Source organism: Miniopterus schreibersii, assembly GCF_964146895.1.
Source record: "Miniopterus schreibersii genome assembly, chromosome: 4".
NCBI lineage: Eukaryota > Metazoa > Chordata > Mammalia > Chiroptera > Miniopteridae > Miniopterus > Miniopterus schreibersii.
This window is the reverse complement of record NC_138105.1, coordinates 50616687-50639021: the sequence shown is the minus strand read 5'-3', so window position 1 is coordinate 50639021 and position 22335 is coordinate 50616687. Positions and strand designations below refer to the sequence as shown.

The following is a 22335-nucleotide window of genomic DNA, read 5'->3' as shown; positions in this document are numbered from 1 at the left end:
TCTACCATCAAAGAAGCCATATGAATGGTCGAGTTTAATTGACATTGTAGCTTCAATTTTTTTTTACCTACATATAGCTGAGGAGTTTTCTTTCCAGTCCACATTGCCTATCCATGTTCATAGATGCATCTGGAATTTTGTTTTCCTGATATGCTTGTTCTTAAATATTTTACACTTGAATATCTTACACTCTTGTTCTGTAACCTTACACTCTAGTATCCTGAGATTATAAAGTACTGTGCTTTCATTTCAGTCATGTTTTATTTAAAATACCAGCTGAGAGTTTAATACAACCACCAATAACTTTCTCATTTTCTACTAAGTTTTCAACATAAACCTGCTTTTATTTGTTTACCTTTCTAGTGACGGTCCCATACAAGCTGAATGCTCATTTTGTTAAGCAGGGAAACAAATCATTGGTCACATTATTGTAATTATCAAAATAATTCAAGATGTATCCCTTTTTAACATTACACTATGTGATCGTTAGTCCTGGTTTTGAAAAACAAGGACAAAAGTTTATGTTTGTTTAATATTTTTATTTCTCAATTCACACTCATTACTCTAGGACACCATCAAAGGTGTGGTTTTTTTTTTCTTTTCCACAGAAATTATAATCCTAGCTGTCCTCTAAATATATAGACCTTGTAGAAGTCTATAGGTTCAAATATATATTGAATATATCTATCCACATATTCTCACAGCTTTTCAAATCTGAAGAATTAACCTAAAATTAACTCAAAGCATTTCAATAATTTTTTTAAGAATTCTCATATCATAATATGTGTATTTACAAACTTTTATACATGTGAAATATCATTATTTATTTATCAAATTAAAATACATCTGAATATCATGATTTTTATACCTGTTATTCTGATAATTTAAATTAATAGCTTTTTAAAAAAGAACACAAATGAAAAATCTTCAGATTTTTGTTTTGGAAAATTTGTCAGGAATTGCATAACATTTTGTATCAACATTTTATGTTTTACTTAACTTTCAGTTAAAAGAATTATTCAAATATTAGATATGTATTATAAAAATGTTTACCATAATGTATTCATTCAGACATTCATATATGTTTCTTGCAAGAAAACAAGGAAAACTGTTTTTAGGAAAACTGTTTTCCCACCATAGCTAACATTTCTGTTTTAACACTTAGCTATACAGTAAAAAAGATGAATTTATTCCCTCTACATCCATTTACCATCTGGTTAAGCAAATACACTTAAAGATACTTCTGCAATGGTGATCAAGTAATGGCAGATCTAAGAGCAGACAGAGCTTGGACTTTAAAATGATGATTGTACAGCTGTAGTTGGCATCATTAGAGACCAATAAAATCTTTATGTTCCGTTTGGATGGCAAAGGCCTTTATCAAAGAGAGAAGCTTGAATGGCTAAATAACAAAGAAATGATCCATTTAGCTGTTGTCTTAAATTTAAGACAGATAATGGAACTTCTAAGTCATAATTAGCTTTTAACACTGGAAAGATTGTTCTCAAGTTCTGTATCCCATTTTAATATTTTAAACTTGTCATCTTACCATAATTCTTTGATTAGGATTCTGCTTCATTTTTCTAATGTCGTCAATGTAAGCTAAAGTCATCAAATAACCCCTAACAACTAAACCACTGGGAATCATCAGAATGCTTCCATATTATTTTCCAGTTAAATTAGGAAAAAAAAAAATTACTAAAAGTATCTTGCCTAGTAAAAACTAAGCAGACATACATTACTTTTTTTCTTATCAGGTAATTCAAAACTGTTTCCAAACATTGGGTATTTATTGGATTCTCTGTTAACAGTATAATTCTTAGTAGCTATATAAAGTCTATTAAAACATAACAAATGAGCACAGCATACTGCTGACTGCTTTGCCGTATCAGCAGTAATCCCTCAGAAATCATTCACACACATTTTCAGCGCTCTAAGTTGACATCGGCAATTTTTATTAATTGGCATTTTTTTCTCCTTTCTCTAAAGATTCATGTTCTAAACTGGAAAGTAAAAATGACTTTTTGCTTTATTAGTCAGAGTTTTCTAAGGAATGGTGCAGAGCTTAAATTCTATCCATTGTAAAAAAGCAAAAACAAACAAAAACAGGGATGTTTTTATTTCCATTTCTATAGGCTATATTATAAAATTATTGAAGTTGGGAGCTAATATACAGCTCTAAATTTTAGCATGAAGAGAATATTACCACTCATCTAACTCAATGTTACGTCCATGGATGAGGGAGTTTAATTTTGAGATGAGTTAGATAAAGTCACACAGTGAGAGGTGGAGCATAGATGAATGTCAGGCCTCCCTGACTTCAGAGTTCCATTTCCTCTCCATTACACTGTAAAGTTATTAATCCTGGCTTTAAAAAAATCAGAATTCTCCTTCACACTCACATAACTACAGGACCACCACCAATGTCCATTTTAAAGTAGTATTTGAAAAACTGAAAAAAAAATCCCAAAACATTTTTTGGTCATCTCTTATTTGTTTGGCTGTGGACCAAGATACACATGCTTCTTTAAAATGTATTTCAGTAAATACACACATACACAAATGAATGAATGCGGTGCATACTTAGACTATATTCCATGTTGTCCATAAAGCTTTACGACAGGAAATTATTTTCTTCTAGAATGTGCACATTATGTAGTAAAACTCTCCTGGCCATATCAGTACTTGTCAAAAGTAAATAAGTGCATAGAGAAATCAATCATAATGGTAGCTCGCATGTACAGGGTACTTACCATGTGAAAAACACTGTTACATCTGTAGAATGTTCAATCAGCACAACGACCCTGTGGAGTAGGTACTGTTATTATCTCTAGTTTTCAGATAAGAAAATTCAGATTTGAACTTTTGGCTAACTTGACCAAGGTGTTATTGCTAATAAGTAGCAGAAACACAGCCAGACCACAGGGCCCATTCTCTTAGCCACTTAGCTACACTGTGTTCCATTACTCTATTTCACAATTATGTTAGAAATGCCCTTTCTGCATAAATAAGAAAAAAAATCTATTATAGTTTTTTCTATCTTTCAAAGAAGCATTAATTTTTTTAAAAAGGTATTATGTATCATGCCTTTTTATTTGGAACCAGCTGTTAAGTGACATTTATGACTCACATTTAACTGAGGAGCTCAATTAAGTTACAAGACTTGCCACACTGTTAGGAAGTAGCAGGGATAGAAATTGAGCCCAATTTTAAATCCAGAGCAATTTAAACTGTAAAATATAAAGCTGAACTTAAACAGATTTTTTGGAGTTGCCTGTGAGACCATATCCAGAGCAGTTGTAACTGTAATACAATGTCAGAGCAGAAATATAGCAAGAAGCAGATAATAAAATAATAAAGATAATTATTTCAAATTACTTTAGAGCATACTTAACTCTATAACAAAAAGTGTGACAGATACACTTATATATTCTGGTGTTTGATTCTCACTAAAAACTATTAAAATTATTTTTTGTCACACACGCACAGTATTTTTGCTTGTCCTAATCAGTGACCAGATGACCTTTGGCTTCTTAAGTGGTAGTGGTGAAATTTAGAACTCCAAATTCTGGACTCTAAAGTTTGTATTTTCTGGTGTACCACAAAAAAATATAAAAGAACATATTTCCCGTTTCCTTCCTATATTATTTTCCTTTAGATATGTGACAATATTGGGCTTTATAAATGGCAATGGACTGCCATCTGAACTGCAGGAGAGCAATAGTTTTCTCTTTCACCTATATGGTCATAGAAATATACAGTTGATACATAGAATCAGTGCATGTTTAGATAATTGATGTATCAAGTATCAGTTTAGCGTTAATATTTTTGACATGTTGCTATGACCTCTGAATTCCATAATAATGCTAACTCTCAAAAACAGTGCCAACAATTCTATAAGCATTTTTTTGTATCTTCATTGTTTTGTTCCCTGAACTAATTCATTCCATGATTAATGGTAAAAATGATAGATCACATGTTACATTGAAAGATACATAATTGTTTTATAGGTGAAAATGTTTGAATATTAGCAATTTCTTCAAACTACTATCTTTTTTTCTATCATATTCATGCTAACGCTAGTTATCAGGTAATTTTTTTCTTAATTGTCTCCACCAAAACATTAATGCTTCATATAAACTTTTTAATTTAAATCCTAGAGAGATGTTTCCCATCTCACTACACACACTCCAAAATTATCATTGTAAGAGCAGATTAATGCAACTGGGAAAAGTTTATATTTTCAATTTTTTAAATATAATATTAGGAAATAGTTTTCATTTCTTAATAAATGCTAATGATTGTAATGTATAAAATAGAGTTTGCATTTAATAATGCTGCAGCTGCAGAAGCTAATAATACAAGAACATTTTAGTATCTTAAACCTGAAAAAAAAACAATTAAATTTTTCTAATTAGGTAATCAGGCATTTATATAATTTTGTAGAAGAAATAGAAAAGATTGTATTTTTATTTCCTTAAGACTTTTTGGATTATATTTGTATATTTATATTCTATTTATTTTGCATATTTTAGATTATCTGTACTGTTTAACTTTTTAGAAATTAGTTAGCCATTAATTCATAATCTGTAATTATTTTTCTAAGTCACTTTTATTGTCATCTTTTAAAACATCTAAGAGACATTTTTGAATATTCATGTTTTCCTTCATTCATCACATATTTACTGAGTTGCTGCCTCAATTACAGATTCTGAGCATAGATGATCTATAAGAATGACAGAAGACAAAAATTGTGAGTAATATTTAAGGTAATGGTGAGTATTTTGAAAAAAATAAAATAAAGGTATTTGATAAAGTATGTCCTGTGAAGATGTGATATGTGAGAGCTGAATAAACTGAGGGAATGAGCCGTGTGAGGATCTGAGGAGTAACGTAAGCATCAGAGCACACACGGGGAATGTTTGGGCCCTTAGGAAGACATGAGCTTGCTGCCTTTGTCAATAAAAATGGACATGAGGGCAAAAACAGGCGACAATTCAGTAGTGTGATGAGAGGACATGTAAGATGTAGGTACTGACAAAGTCACATGAAACCTTTCTTGTTGTGATTAAGGAACTGCATTTTCTTTAGGATATTAGAATGCATCGTGGGTGTTTTGAGAGGGAGATTAACAATCTTGTCTTTTATAAATTTCTATCTGATCTTTGAAATGAACTGTAGTTAGGAAATAAATTAGGGTAATAATGGGTTTACATAATTAAACCTCAAATAGAAATGACTGTATACTGTATAAGGGACATTTTCAATCTCACCTTTTCCTTCTTTAGTTTTTTAATTTAGGTATTCTTTGTTACATATATTCTGATAAACTTAATTGTCCTTAATTCCTTAAAGTACTAACTTAATATTGTTACCAATTATAAATTATACACAATACTCACCCTAGTTTTTAATAAATTTAATAAACCTAAAAGACACAGTAAAATCAGTTTAATATATAAAATCATAGGATATCTAATCTGATAAAAATTCATTTATTCATTTTGCTAAAGACAAAAATTCCCACAGATATGGTTTCATGTACCAATAAACTTAGCCAAATTATCTTTCTCTGTTTGCTACAATGGTAGAGAAAGGTGTTTTAATTTTTTTAATATATAATTTTTCAAATGGTCAGGCAAGAGAATATAAACTTGCCCACCAATATTAAGCTTGCAGACATTTGAATGGTGAGGTCTAATGAATCAGAAGTCAGGCTATTCACCCTAGTGAAAGCCAACAGTCGACTATATTAAACATGTTTTCAGAATTTTTTGGTGATTTTTTAATAGGTGTCATTCCTATAAGATATTAAATTCCAAGTTTGACAATGTTTTTCATGTAGATCATTCATTACTTTTTCTTCCTTTGGTCAGGTTATTAAGTCTTCTACAAATATCTTTCTTCATTTTATGTGTCATTACTTTTAACATATTTTTAAAGACACTATTGATGTGACTGGCCCCAAGTGTTCATATCTTTTTGCATAATAAGATAATTTTTTTAAAAACTTCTTTTTCTAGACCCTTCAAAAACCATTACACCTTTGTCCTAGAAAAAGAAGAAAAAATAGAAACACTTTTTTCATGAACATAAAACCAACCCTTCATTTTCTTTCACCCCTTCCTCACATTATTATTAAAACAGCCGTATAAAACTGTATTAGAATTTTAATAAAATGTGGTTTTTTTAACAATTGTAATCATACAACATAAATCTTAGATATAGTACCTAAAGACTTTAAAAAAAACTCATATCAAAAGACAGCTCAATTATAGAAGTCACATTGAACTTTCCACCAAATTAGACTTCAATGTTTTACTAAGGTTTGTGGAATATTTAGGCAATAAGTCCCTCTTGGGAAAGAGTATGTGAGTTTTCCCAAAGTGTACTTACTTTTTTTAAAATTTACTTTATTATTGGGAGTATTACAGATGACCCCCATTTCCCACTATTTGCCCCCCTCCACCCATCTCTGACCCTACCCCAGTCATTCACCTGCCTATTGCCTGTGTCCAAGGGCTATGTATATATGCTTATAAATTCTTTGGTTAATCTCTTCCAGCCCTCCTTCCCACCTTCAGATCTGTCAGTCTGTTTCTTGCTTCCATGTCTGTGGTCCTAGTTTGTTTGTCAATTTATTTTATTTCTTAGATTCCACATATAAATGAGATCATGTGTTATTTTTCTATTTAGTCTTTTTCTCCAAAAGCAAAAGTTGCATCAATCTATCATTAATTAACTAAAATTCAGACACTGCCAGTCAATGGCCACTCAAGCCCTTTCTATGTTATGCTGGGCCCCTAGTTTATTTTTCAATTCTTCAGTCCTTGCTTCAATCATATAAAGACAGCAAAAAGTGAAAGGAAAAGTTATGACAGTGACAAAAACAGTAATACTAGACAAACTCATGACCCAAACCAGGGGTGATGAGGGTCGGCGGGTGGGAATTAGAAAAAAAAAAAAAAATTCCCTTGAATATACTAAAATGCATTAGAATAGTCCTGTATGGGACAAAGCTCATTAAAAAAAATAATAAACTCAAATTCTAAAACTTTAAAAGTAAGTTTTTCTTCAACTTTCATTAGAATTTCCAGATTTGGTAACTTACAGATTCACAAGTAAACAAAATTCTGATGAAGTCTAGCTCATAGGCATTGGCTCTTAAATATCAAGTTCAGTGTGAAATCCCAGGAGCACAACATAAGAAAAATGATTTTTTTGTCTTAAAACAGAGTTTAGGATTCAAGAAGTTCATTTCTTGAGTGGCTTACCATTTAATTTATTCAAATAGTTTAGGATTTGATTAATAGAAATAGGAAGTTTATTTCCTCAAAATTTTACACATTATTGATTAGCATTAAGAGCTAATTATTTAAAATATCCCATTCATTTTTTTCTCAGAATGAATACAATTTATTGTTGAAGATTTACTTTATTCTAAATAATTTATGCAAGCCAATACTGACAGTGTTTATTTTATGTAAAATTCTTTTTTTTCCCCTTAAAAGAAAGGGAATGTTTGGTATTCAACAAAAACTCAGATCATAAAAGATGCTCATATGTTTTTCTTAGTAAAACAAACAAAAAACAATTAAAAAATTAAAATACATATTCATTCAATAAAGAAAAAATGTTAAAAGTAATGATTTGACTATGATAAAACAGTACTATTCCTGTTCATATATTTTGTTATTTTATGTCAAAATCACTGGATCCTCAGCCAGTCAAGTACTGAGGTATATGGGCATAACACAAATGCCAGTCTTATAAAAAGCCATTATTCTATTGTTATAATATTTAGAAAAATAAAGATTACTTGTAATGTAATCTTTAGATTAAATGTAAATAGTAATGTGTATATATTACTTTTAAATTTATATTTATGAATTACTTAATTCTTACATACTATTATAAATTTATATGATCATCACAGTAATGAGCAAGTTGAGTGATACTGTGTTTTAACCAGCTTGCTATATAAAAATTCACTTTATGAGAAAATCAGATGAAAAATTACTCTCACTCATAATGAGATGTGTAAAATAAAAAACACATAAGAAATATAAATTCACTTTATAATAAACTAGGAAAATATATTTCATCAAGTAATAATTATTTTATAAAGATGTTCTTTCACATTATAGCTACTTTAATTCTTTTTAAAATTATTTAATTTAGTTGCAATCATCGCAGACAATTTTAGTGGACAATAAAATGTATCTGTAATGCGACTTCACGTGTAATAGGTGATGTTCGGTCAGAAACAACTGAACTTTGTATGCTTACCCAGAGATGCTATGGCTACATCACAGACATTCTGTGTTCAGGAAACAGTCTCTTGGATGACCTCTTTTTATGAGAGCCATTCCCTCTATCCGAGGGGGTTATTTTCCAAGGCCCATATTGGGTGCCTAAAAGTACAGAGTTCCCAAACCTACATACTGTTTTTCCTATACATACATACTTATGGCAAAGTTTAATTCATACATTAAGCAGAGTAAGAGATTAAGAAAAATAACAATACATTGTAATAAAAGTTATGTGAATGTGGTCTCTCTCTCTCAGCAAACTAGCACTGATTTCTTTGTTTCCTTCTCCACAATTTCATGAATAGAAAATTTGTTCTCACCTTAGACCTTAGCAACCTCGCCTGAGTTTTTGCCTCTACACAAGTTGAGAATTTTTTACCTTTTCACCTAACAGAAGCACTTTATGTCTTCCCTTTGCCATATCTGAATTGCCAGCATCACTACCCTTGTGGTTTGGGACCATGATTACATAAAATAAGGGTTCTTTGTAGACAAGCACTCATACTACAACAGTGCAACTGATGACCTGGTACCCAGACAGCTCCTAAGTGACTAGTGGGGGGAGAGCATCTTTCAAAGGGAAGCTTCGCATTGGGTGGGATGGAGTGCACGTTGAGAGATTTTATCACACTATTTAGGGTGGCTGGCAATTGAAAACTTAGGTGTTGTTAATTTCTGGAATTTTTCGTGTAATAGTTTCAGACATGGTGGGACCGCACAGTAGCTGAAACTATGGAAAGCAAAGCCAAGGCTAAGGGGAGACTACTGTATATGAGTATAAAACAAATAAGCCAAATTATTTTGCAAGAAGATCATATGTGTAGCTTAGATAAAGAAAAGAAGAAAAAAAAAACCCACACAATAAAACATTGTTTCTTCTATTAGTGTGAAGACTGGGGATGAATGCAAAGGTAGGTATAAATGAACAATATAACTTTTGCCACTATTATCCACAACCAGGGACGTATGATGCAACGGACTAGTGGAGTCCTGGCTTCGGTTTGTTGGGTGTTGAGGACACTGAGCATTTAAAACACAACCAAACAGAAGGAGCAACAGACAGGTTTGTGAGAAAGGCTTTCTTCTAACCCAGGATATGGCTGAAATTAGAGCCCAACATGTGCAAAACCTATGATAAGTTCAGGGTCAAAACTTCCAAACTCCTAAGTCAGTACACAAGACAGATTGTGTGATAGAAGAATGGAAAAGAGACTTGAGTGTCCCGAGGAAAAGACGTTTCTAAGTGTCTCGAGAAAATGACAAGAAAGCAGCCAGTGTCAAACAAGTCTTATGAATGCTTACTGACATTTTAAGATTAATCGTTTTCTTTTTTGTTACTAGTTGCTGATGGTGACATGAAATGAAGAGATTGCACCAATATCCAAGAGTTGGGAAAAAATGATAGCAGTAGAATGACAAAGACAAAGGGATTCAGGTTAGGTACTTTGGTAAAAAGAAGATCGATTTTTGAAATAGCTAAAGGCTCTAGCTGAAATTGATCCATTCACTCTAATTTGATCGGAAATGAGGTTGGAATAGAGGCTACTTTTTAAGCACTTAACAGTTTGGTCCTCCTGAGCTTCTTTTAAAAAACAGGGTCAGAAGATTGGGTTGTAAATGGGGTCAATGCCTTGGCCTCTACCAAAAGCCACAGTGTAATGATTTCTTTGGGTCAGGGACACTGCTTTGTAGTCTCTGACAGCAGTGGTCTGGGTGGGGCAGGAGGATGGTGACTGTAGGAGGGGGTGGGGTGAAAAGAGACTTGGTCTCTGAGTAACAAACCAACTTCTGTATCTCGAAGTAGATTTTCTAAATAGTATTAAGAATAATACTAGAGTCAAATATAGCCACCTACTGCCCCCTATTGCTTGTAAGACAATGTCTGGATGTCTAGATAAGATTTCTACTTATTTTGTGTAGTATTCTGATGTTGAAATAATTAGGATTACATAGAAAGGACCTGGTGTAATCTTTCCTCACATATCTTATAAGTATGTTTAAATGAAATGCAATTCCACCCCAGCTGCGCCTAGTAGATGTAGACACAGCAGTGACGCATTTATACAGGAGTCAGTGTGCATATTTCCTGAGGAATTAGTGAACAAAGCTGTTGCTCTGTTATATATACTGAGCTGTTTCTGAGCTATGGAGATTGTGCCAATGTGTCATGTAAATGTTTCCACTTGTTAAAAATTTTAAAGGCCAACACATGTGCTATATTATTCAAGCATACCTTTTCCCAGGATTTGAAAGTAATTTTGACATAAATTTAATTAAACCCTCAAATGGACTCATGTTTTGTAGACTGTCATAGCAGCTAACTGCCTTAGTTGTTATTCTGAATACTGGAAAACACACCCATCTCACCCTGCATGTTCTTTTATAGTCACTAAAAGAGCCACTGATATAGGCTTATTAGTATTTTTCAAGTGAAAAATAAGCAATGATCAGTCTTGTATAATTCATCTACACACATGTATCTATTTTGAAAATAAGTAAATGTGGGGATTCACAAAATAAGTTATGGCTTTTGATAAGGCATGAAAACTGCCCCTCAAAGCTAGAGCTCTAATGTACTATTCTGCACTTGTTTGGGAGTAGATGAATTTCCAATGACCAGGTAGATACAATGCAAATGTGTAATTCCAAAAGTCTTTATTCTCCTGTAATCGTCACTTAGTCAAAATAAGCCATGTTCCACATACACGAGCATTAGGTTGCCTGGGTTTTTATATGTATGCATTAGCTTCAGCATATCCTCCATCATCACTACACCTTACCTGACACCATCACTTATCTGAGAGTGGAGTGAAGGACCAGTATCTCCTAGGTTGGTAGAATAAACTTAGTAAGGTTGAAGATATAAATTCTCATAAAGTATTCCTACCTGCTTATTAAAACAATACACAGTGCCTTTCCAAGCTGCAGGAGTTCACATGCATGACAAGGTGAAATTAGTTCTATACATGTTTCTTTTGAGTTTTAACCTTCCTGTTGTTGTTTTCTTAATTTGATTGTCTCATTTCTTGCTGAATGTGGTTCTCAGGGACCCCTGCTATCTGTAATTTGGGCCTCAGACTCAGTAACAGTAAACTGCTAAGAGTAAAAACTACAAGTCTATAAACAATTGGATGCAATGTGACACTTATACAGTATGGAAAAAATGCATTTCACTAAACAAAAGGTAGATAGGTTTATTTTGATATGAAAGAGTTCATTGTACCTGAATATCAGGTACATTTGCTAATCTAACATAATCATCATGAGATTTTTCCTGCAATGTAGAAAAATGCCATTGGTCACTAATTGATTGGGTTAGCCACTTAACTCCACCCAGTTGGCAAAAGTAAGAACTGTGTCATCTCCATCTTTGGATAGAGCCTTAAGAATGGGTCTGTCACAGGGTTAGGTGTCAATAATCATTGGTGAACAGGTAAAAAACAATATTTACTTATATATACTGATCCATGGTATACATATGCATGTATTTTATTTCTCTAGTTATTTTACAAAAATTATTTCCTGAAGCCTTTTGACAAGCATGTAAAATTTTGAGCAGTTTTAAAGTTAATCAAGTATATATAGTATGACTCCTTTAAATTAATTATACTATTGCTCAATTAGATTCACCAAATGCTCATGCATTTTTATCAATTTTTTTCTGTCTTTTTCACTAGATTTCACTAGCATCTTTTGTAGCAATTTTTTTTAAGTTTCTTCATCTTTATGGTTGAAAATATTACAGATGTCCCCTTTTTATCCCCATTGACTACCTCCATCCTGCATCCACTCCACCCCCAGGTCTTCCCTAGACCAATGTCTGTGTCCATAGGTTATGCTTATAAACATAGAACTTCTTTGATTGATCTCCCCACCTCTCCCCCTTCCCCACCTTCAGTATGTTCCATGCTTCTATGTCTCTGGATCTATTTTGTTCATCAGTTTATTTTGTTCATTAGATTCCACATATGAGTGAGATCATGTGGTACTTGTCTTTTTCTGACTGGCTTATTTCACTCAGCATAATACTCTCCAGTTCCATCCATGCTGTCTCACAGGGTAAGAGATCCTTCTGTTTTACCCCTGCTTAGTATTCCATGGTGTAAATGTCCCACAGCTTTTTTATCCACTCATCTTCTGATGGGCAATTGGGCTATTGCAAATTGCACTGCTATGAACATAGAGGTGTATAAATTCTTTGTGACTGGTGTTTTGGGTTTCTTAGGATATATTCCTAGAAGTGGGATCACTGGGTTAAATGGCAGGTCAATTTTTAATCTTTTGAGGAAACTTCATACTGCTTTCCATAGTGGCTGCACCAGTCTGCATTCCCACCAGCAGTGTACTAGGGTCCCCTTTCTCCACACCCTCACCAGCACTTGTAGTTCGTTGATTTGTTGGTGGCAGCCATTCTGACCGGTGTGAGGTGATACTTCATTGTGGTTTTAATGTGCATCTCTCTGATGATTAGCGACCTTGAGCATTTTTTAGTATGTCTCTTAGCCATTTGTATGTCCTCTTTGGAGAAGTGTCTAGGTCTTTTGCCCATTTTTTAATTGGACTGTTTGTCTTCCTTTTGTTAAGTTCTATGAGTTCCTTTTACATTTTGGATATTAATCTTTATTAGATGTGTCACTGGCAAATACGTTCTTCCATACGGTGGGTTCCTTTTTATTTTGTTAATGGTTGCTTTTGCTGTGCAGACTTTTTTTATTTTGATGCAGTGCCATTTGTTTATTTTCTCCTTTGTTTCTCTTGCCCTAGGAGATGTATCAGCAAACATATTGCTACAAGAGAAGTCTGAGATTTTGCTGCTTATGTTTTCCTCTAGGATTTTTATGGTTTCACATCTTACATTTAAGTATTTTATCCATTTAAGTCTTTTATACACTTTTGTGTATGATGTAAATAGGCTTTATCAATTTTTAGAGCATTTCCTTCCATTTTAAGGAAAAAAATGTTTCAAAAAATGAATTAAATGTCAACAATGCGGGCAACATTCACACTAAGTCAATCTATATTCTGATATTATCAGGAGCCAGATTGATTAAAACATATAAAATTATTTTAAATGTATAAATATTAGGTAACAAATGTTTGAGCTACCTCGAACTTTCAATTATTTTCTTAACCAAAGAAAGCAGTTTCATTTGTCAAAGTGCAATCTCCCTACAATGGTTATTCTCAATAATCTTTACTTATAGCTTGCCTACAGAATTAAAATAAAGCGATATTGTAAGATATGTTTCAAGATATCTTCCCATCCACATTCTTTTTGGAGCATTATCTGACAATAGTCCTTCTTTTCCTAAGTAAAAAAAACAAAAAAAAAGTATGACTTGTCCCTCTGCCCATCATAGTGACTGCTAATTGATCAGAGAGATGGAAAGGCATTGAAATAAAAAAGCTATTGTAGGCCTATATCTTGGTAAGGTGTGGCCTGGCCAACTCATCTAAATAGATTTCATTACTGAAATTTTTAACTAAGAGGCACAGATGTAACTGAATGTTAGCATTAGTAAGTTAAGCCAAAATATGTAACACAATTTTCAGGATGTAGAGATGTTTGGGGAATTTATTTTGGTCTATATGCAAGCTGAGGCAAAAGATACCCACCAGGAGATCTCTTGGATAGCGGAGTTGGTATACACAGTAAAGCATAAATAACATAAACATACTGCCCCTGAGAGAGATGGAAAATGTGGCCTTGAACTCTTTCTTTATCTATAATTTTTTTCTGTGAAAATATATCTTAGTTAAACCTAATTCTTCATCTTCTCAAAGCCTTAATCTAAGTAGCTAACTATATTTATAGAAAAATACACATCAACAAAACACTACTCTCACTTTAAATTTATGAGCAGAGATACCATATGGTTTTTTAAAACTGTTGGAAATCCTACTGCATTATCTTAGTCTTTCTCCCTCTTTTCCTGTTTATTATTTCATAACCTTGTTGTTTTGTTTTGTTTTCCTCAAATCTTCTTCTCTGTCACTTTCAACTGATGCTTAATTTCTTACATCATTATGAAAATATAAGGAACCAGATGGGAACAACACACTTTTATATTATACAATATGTTCATCTAAATGCACCTGAAAGTGCTTATTTTCCTTTCCTTCTGAATCCATGCTCTCATCTTAATCCAAATCTGCCCCTCGTTCATCGCATCACATCCTCTCTAGTTTATCCAAAGGCTCTGCTCTGGCAATTTCCTTCTTTTTCTTGCCCTATAAATTTCTGCCTCTCTGTTTCATTATTCCCATTCACATGTCTCTCTCCCGACCACTATATATGTGTCTATATCTCCCTTGTCTATGTCCACATATATCTGCTCCTCTTTAGAGAAACACTCTTCCAGTGAGCTCTCTGTTCTTACTATCTCACTTCCTCAGCTCCTATTTTCTCTTACTAACTCCTACCTAAGTTAACCGTGGCCTCACTCTTTCCAAATCTAAGGGTTATTTTCCAGTCCTCATCATACTTCATCTCAGCCACAATTAACTCAACTTGTCATTTTGTGCTCCATGAAAAGAGGGTACTGAGCAAATAAGCATGATAAGTGAAGGTGTCAGTGAGGGGTAATGACTGACACAATATTTAAACAGCTTCAAGGTAGAAGACAAATTATTTGCACTAATGTTCTCATTTTTTCCTGTCACTATTGAATATTGTGCTTATAACTATTAACTAAATATTCATACAGCTATAGAAAATATGAAATAAAATATTAACTATTTATTTTATAACTTGAAACTGAAGAAAAATGATATAACATGAAAATGTACAAAAACAAGATAAGATTATTTATGTAAGTGGGAAAATTTGACAAAAATTAAATGCAACCGGCCAACTTGGTTCAGTGGTTGAGCATCAACCCATGAACCAGGATGTCACAGTTGGCTTCCCGGTCAGGGCACATGCCAGGATTGCAGGCTCGATCCCCAGTCGGGGCCGTGCAGGAAGCAGCTGATCAATAACTTTCTCTCATCATTGATGTTTCTATCTCTCTCTCCCTCTCCCTTCCTCTCTCTGAAATCAATAAAAAACATTTAAAAAAAATTAAATGCAATAAAGCACCAACTTAGTCAATAAAACTGTGTTTTGGGGGGTGGGGAATAGGGGAGTAAAATAACATTGTTTTAAAACTAATAGATAATTCTGTTTAAAGACTGAATGGAATAATATTTAATTATTCTAATTAATAAATAGAATGAAGAGGAATTTTATATATTTTTGAAGATTATGATTTTTTATGAAATGGTATAAAAGACTGCACATAAAATAGAAGCTTTACAAAGGTACTCTTTAAAAAAAAAAAAGCATCAATCTAAAAGCAAATGTGGATCATAACATTTACTGATATATTTTAAAATATCATTGGCAGCCTAGTTTTTAAACCTAAATTCTACAAGCCCAATCTTAAAAAAAATAGTTTGGATAAAAGAACCAATTAAAAAAAATGAAATATGAATGTCTCTTCAGTTTATACCAAAGAAAAGGAAGACAATGTCAGATCTCATTCAGAGAGCACACGTATAGCCATAAAAACCATATTTCCCAAGTTGTTATTGTTTGTGATGCACAGTTAAGTGCACAGAACATTTGCTTTTATGGCAGTTTTATTCTCAACACAGTAACTGGCAAAAGAGTTTTTGTTCAATTGACTTTCACATAAAAGGTTTAATTCCCTATTTGGCACGGGTTACATCTTGAGTTTCTTACTCCAGCTTATATCTATATTCTGAGTAACTAAGTCCTGTTGTGTATGACCTGGTGTCAAGGTAAGAGGAGTTTATACCTGTTATCAGTGATGTGGGTTTGAAGCAGTTAGAAAGCCCTTTGGGGTTGGGATAGGGATGGAAAATGGCATTAAAGCCAAATTGTCATTATAATAAATAGCTGGGCATCACATAAAAATAGAAAGTTCTGTGCTATGCTAAGCATCAGTATAAAGTATTTGATGTCAATAAACAAAACTACAATATTCTAATCCTATTATAGTTAGTTGCTTTGTAATCAGATAAATGTGAATAGAAGCAAATTAGAAAAACATTATATTCATAGATGTATTATATGTTCTCTCTACAGTTCCACAAATCTTAAATCATAAAGATAATTCTTAGTGAATTCATGTCTATATTTAAAAGTCAATAATAGTGAATGCTAAGCATAGTACAGGAGCATTTAAATATTTAACACAAATAATAGTAAGAAGATATATAGATATAGTTATAGATACAATTGTAATTATAGATATAAAAATATAAATATACATATATATATTTTTTGACCTAGACTCCAATCTTAAATGTAAAACAATGAATCAATATACATAATTGTATAAATATAATATATTTTTTCAAATAAAATATATTTTTTAATTTTTTACATATAAATACCAAACATAAATCTGGTAAGTTCAATATGTGAAAAAATAGGACTTAAAGTTTAAATAATTAATAAGTAATCCAAATCTTACTTTCTTTAAAATTGTTTTAAGTATCTACTAATATTTTTCCAGTACTATTTTTTTATTAAACTCTATTATTTTGAGGTAATTGTTGAGTCATATGCTGTTGTAAGAAATAATACAAAGAGAGTCCATGTACCCTCCACCCAGCTTCTATAAATGGTAACAGTGTGAAAAACTACAGGGTTGCAAAAGTAGGTCTACAGTTGTTCATATGGAAAATCATGCAAGGATAAATAAATAATAATAAAATAAGCAGTATATTGTGTACTCACAACTGTAAACCTACTTTTGCTCACCCCTGTATAGTACAATACCATAACCAGGATATCAACTTCCACGCTACCCAATAATCTTGAGCAGATTTCTTGTTTTATTTGTATCCATTAGTGTATGTGTGTGTTCTACTCAATTTTACCATGTGTGTTTGTCCACCATAGCCAAGATACAGAATAGTAAAGATCCGCAAACATTTTTAAAAATTAATTTTAAGGCACTAGTAATCTTTTAAAGCACAAGTTAACAAATTTTTTTCTGAAAAGATACAGATAAAACATTCTTTAGGCTTTGGTGGCCACACTCTTGCCTCTGCAACTACTCAACTCCCCTATTATTATATTGCAAAAGTCCCCCAAAACAATTCCTAAATGAAGGGGTGTGGCTTGTTCCAACAAAACTTGATTAGCCTCTTCCTTTGCACCGTTATTGGAAACTACAGACAGCTGAAATTCCACAGAAAATATTATTCACAATCACAAGAATTCTTTTTAGCCATCACATTAGGCCTTCTTTAATGTCCAAAACTTGGACATAGTATACTATTAAGACAGGAAATTCATTGTTTTGTTCTATCTTACTTACTTCTGCTGAAATAAAGCCCTTTTATGAGTAATATATATGTATATCACTTGTATAAATATGTTAGGCAAAACAAGTAAAGCAACAAGCAGAACCACGAATTCTGAGACCTGGGAAATGTGCTAACTAGAAAAAATAAATAGGATTTTAATACTATATATAATGAGAAAGTATTTTGAAGCAATCATAGATCTAATATGCTCAGTATAAGTGTGAAGGACCAAAAGTTTTTGAAACCATTGTGTATAAACTCATAAGGAAGGCAACATTCTTAGCTATATCCAGTTCATCTACGTCCATGCTGATTTACATATTGAGCTGCATTATGCCTAAGCATCCAGCAATAAAGCAGAACATTAAATACACCAGATTTTTTCCCACATGATATTTAATACCATATATTTCCATATAATCAATTCTTAAGTGTCTGCTGGACAAAACCTCAGCTGGAGAATATGATTCTAAATTAACTTAATAGCCTATATTTACATAGTTTTATGATATCATGCATCAGTGTAATAGAAAAATTTCCACTGTATCATCTCAGGTCCAAATTACAGAAAAAAATACTCTTTTATGAGCATCAAAGCACAATATTAATAGAATCAATTTTAGTTATTTGTAAAATAGATTTGATAGGAAAGGGGAATAAATTGAACTTAAAACCAAAGTAGTTGTTCTTCTTTCTGTCAGGGAAGAAAATCTAGTATCATAAAACCTCTCTGAACATGTAGTAAAGGTGCACACAGTTCATACTGGTAAGGAAACTATTCTTATATTTTTGCTTCATTTATATCAAAGGTCTTTTAGTAGCCACAATGACTATACAGCATTTCATTTGTATCATTTAAAAGCTCTGTGGCCCGGCCGGGCGTGGCTCAGCAGTTGAGCATCAACCTAGGATCCAGTGGATCAGGGTTTGTATTCCCAGTCGGCACATGCCCAGGTTGCGGGCTCGATCCCCAGTCGGGGGCGTGCAGGAGGCAGCCGATCAATGACTCTCTCATCATTGATGTTTCTATCTCTCTCCCTCTCTCCTTTCCCCTCTCTGAAATCAATAAAGATATATTTTAAAAAATTAAAATAAATAAATAAAATCTCTATGTATAATTTTTTTAATCACCTTGGAAATAATACTTTATTCTACCAAGTTTAAAAAAGGACAATTTTTAAAGGGTCATTTTATCTTGGTGAGCAAATGCAGTGTAATAACATATTTGAAGCATAAATTTAAGCTAAGAATGAAAACACCTAACAAGTTTTTAAGTGTAAATATAGTTCAGGAATATTCTGAGAAACTGGAACATGGAACCAAAGATTAGTAATCAGGTTGATCACTAACCTCTTCAAATAATAAAATTTTATATACATTTAAATAATATATTAATACTTTAAATAAATAACATATTCAACACTTTAGAATTTCAGTCTGGGTTATGACTATTAACAAGAAAATATTCTCTCCAGTACAAAAACAAATAAACAAACAAAAAACCTTACAAATGTTCATAAGTAAATAAATGCATTTAAAACTGTTCAGTGATTTATTTATATAGCATGTTAAAATAATTTGTCAAATTACTAATTCAGCAGTACCTTTCCACAAACAATGAATGATAATTTTGAGTACTATGAAAGACCAATACTTTAAAAATTTAAATTATGGTTCACCTCACATTTACTTAATAAGTTTAGCATGAGCTCTTCCTAGTTATTTCAGTGAACAATTATGAGTTCAATATAATCTGAAGTATGTGGTACAAATGAAACCATCCTTTTTAATCAGGAGGAAATGAGATGTTATCTTATCTTGACTTGGCATTCACTGTTCCCTCGGTTCCACTCCAGGTGCTTTCCACCAGGTGGATTTGGCCTGTTCACTGAATTGGCCAGCCACCCTGTGTCCCTAAGATAACTGCATGATTGGGAAGCCATATGGTGCAATGCTGTAAGCTATATTAAATTTCGAGTCATATTTTGGCCAGCTTTGTTCTCATAACTGAGATTCAGAATTGTATCTATGTAAATTTCTATACACTCGCTGCTCACTGGTGTAACTAAGTGCACATGTTGTTGTTATTTCCTTTCCCTCTTCAGACATTTGCTGATATAAAACTGCGTTAGAGTTTAAACTTAAAGGCACTAGTTGAGAGGAGAAAGAAAAAAAAAACAGAGGAGGGTGACAATTGAGATTCACCCGGCGCTTACCTTTGAAGAAGCAGTCTTCGTTGTGCACAATGGTAATCTTTTGTTTCTTCAGGCAAGCAGCTCTGTGCACTTCACAGTGGTTTTCATAGAATTCTCCATCAGATCCACACACCGGTTTGTAGTGCCGCTTGCAGAGGTTCATGCAGGCACACTGCGCTCGCCCCGTCTCTCTGCTGATAACACAGTGCCTTCCCAAACCGCAGTATTTATTTTCACAAGATCCCAAAGGGCCATCCTGAATATGGAATCCTGAGAATAAAGAATAGAAAATTACTTGGATTCATAGGTCCAAATAATGCGTTCCTGTCAAAGTGTCAAATGAAAAAGAATTGTCTAAGAGAAATAGGGTCTAATCAGGGGTCAGTTGTTGTGCTCAGTGGAGAAGGGACTTAGAACTGGCGGGTGAACTTTGTGGAAATACTCTCAACATTCTTCCCTTCCTCCCCTTCTCTCCTTGAGCTTTCGTTTCCCTCCTCAGTCAGTAGCATGGTCCTTAGAACAAGGTATCTAACATCAAGCTGCCTGAGTTCAAATTCTGGCTCTACCACTCATCAGCTTTACATCCTTGGCAAAAATTACTTCTCTGTAGCAAACTGTCCACTTGTAGAAAGGGGATAATACTATAGACCATCTCCTAGAGTTGTACAAAATACTACCTGTAATAATCCACAAAAAACACATCCTGACCACACCGTAAATGTCTAATAAATGTCAACATTTACATTAGCAGAATTCTGGATAGGGGAAAGAAAATGTATGTACATGAGGCAGGAGATAGGAGACAGGGATGAAAAATAGTATCTTGAAAACTTGGTGGATTCTGACAGCTGATCATTTCTTGTTTTGACCTTTCCCACCTTGACAATCACTTATGATTTCATGACTGAATTAATAAATCATGGATAATTACATTTTCTTGTTACTTATTCACTAGTAAACCTCCACTGGCATAAGAAAAGCATAGATGGATCCAGCAGCCTTGTATTAAAGCCAAACAACTTCAATTCCTATGCTTGTATAGGCAGAACTGGCTTTTCTCCTTTGAGAAATTTATCTTACTGGAAAATTTGAAAAATCATTAAACTACATATACATATATATACACACACGTATATATATAATGATACAAGCATATATACATACACACACATATATAACATGTATATACATATATACATGTATATATGTGTAAACATAAATTTACCATCAATTGCACCTATATTCTGCAAAAAAGGAAAGATTTGAGAACCTATAAACTTAAATTATAGTAATTATCTTAGATACTTAGTGTGTATCTCAGCTTGTTAAACAAGCTGAAAATATGCACTACCCGATCGCATCAAAGATATTAAGAACATGGATTCTTATCCAGACTTTAAATCACAGCCCTACTACATCTATAATTCAATTTTCTCATCTGTAAAATATGAATAATAGCATATTCTCATAGGGTTATGAAGAGTAAAGGGCTTGGCACATATAAAACTCCCTTTATGTATTAGTTATTATTAGTAGTAGTATATTATCATTTTTAGAAACTAATTTAATAAGGACAGACATACACAAATAAAAAATTATACAATTTATTGAACAAAGCATTGAAAAAGAGTTTATTTAAAATCATTTGTAAAGACATTTAAATATTTTAGTACATCTGGGAAAATATACTTAATGCAGTAGTTCTTGAAGTTTGGCATGCAATAGAATGGACTGGAAAAGTTGCTAAAAGATAGATTCTGCCTTCACTCAACTCTAAAGTTTCTGAGACAGTAGATCTGGGGTACAAGCCCAAATTTATACTGCTAAGTTTACAGGTAATGATGATACTGTTGCTTCCAGTATCACACTTCAGGGCTTTTGATTTAATGAAATTCTAATTTATAATTAAAATAAATATAATACAAAGAAATAGACCAGGTAAATAATTATGAAAGCTCTTTTATAGATGAGAAAAGATGAGAAGTTTATGCTATGATTAAAACCATATAAAATAATGCAAGTATTTAGAAGAAATGATAAAAATATATGAAAAAATGATAGGGAGCAAATTTTGCTTCAGTTATATTACTACTTTTTAATGTTCAATGTTATACATTAAAAAGAAAGTCCAAAATTATGCCAAGCACAACTAGAAAGTAATGACTAATTTCAATTTGGAAAATCATTTTCTTCATACTGATACCAGCACTGATGGCAGTGGTTGATGTAATGTTTATAGAGTCCAAAATGGGTCTGCCATTATAACACAGGAATTTGACTCAGATAATTGTATTTTGTATAATTTTACATCTTATATTTTCTTTACTTTCTTACTATTTTACTAACAAAGATTTTCTTGCTAGCAAATAAAAAGTTTAAGATTTATCAAGAAACAATTTAATTTATTTTTTATTATCAAATTATGAAATAAGGTGGTTAACTAAATCAGTATAATTAATTTCCTTTTTGGTGAGGAATGCTCTGCTATAAAATGAAGTAATTTC

The 22335-nt window shown here is 32.6% G+C and overlaps 1 protein-coding gene across 3 annotated transcripts in view; it reads right to left on the bottom strand.

Annotated features, from left to right (window-relative positions):
• FSTL5 (follistatin like 5) overlaps positions 1 to 22335 on the bottom strand; it is a 494012-nt gene that overhangs the window by 302354 nt on the left and 169323 nt on the right. For all 3 annotated transcript variants that reach the window (XM_081134469.1, XM_081134467.1, XM_081134468.1), the window contains one exon: positions 19853 to 20101. In XM_081134469.1, coding sequence (XP_080990595.1) covers positions 19853 to 20101 — 249 coding nt within the window. The remainder of the gene's footprint in view (positions 1 to 19852; positions 20102 to 22335) is intronic.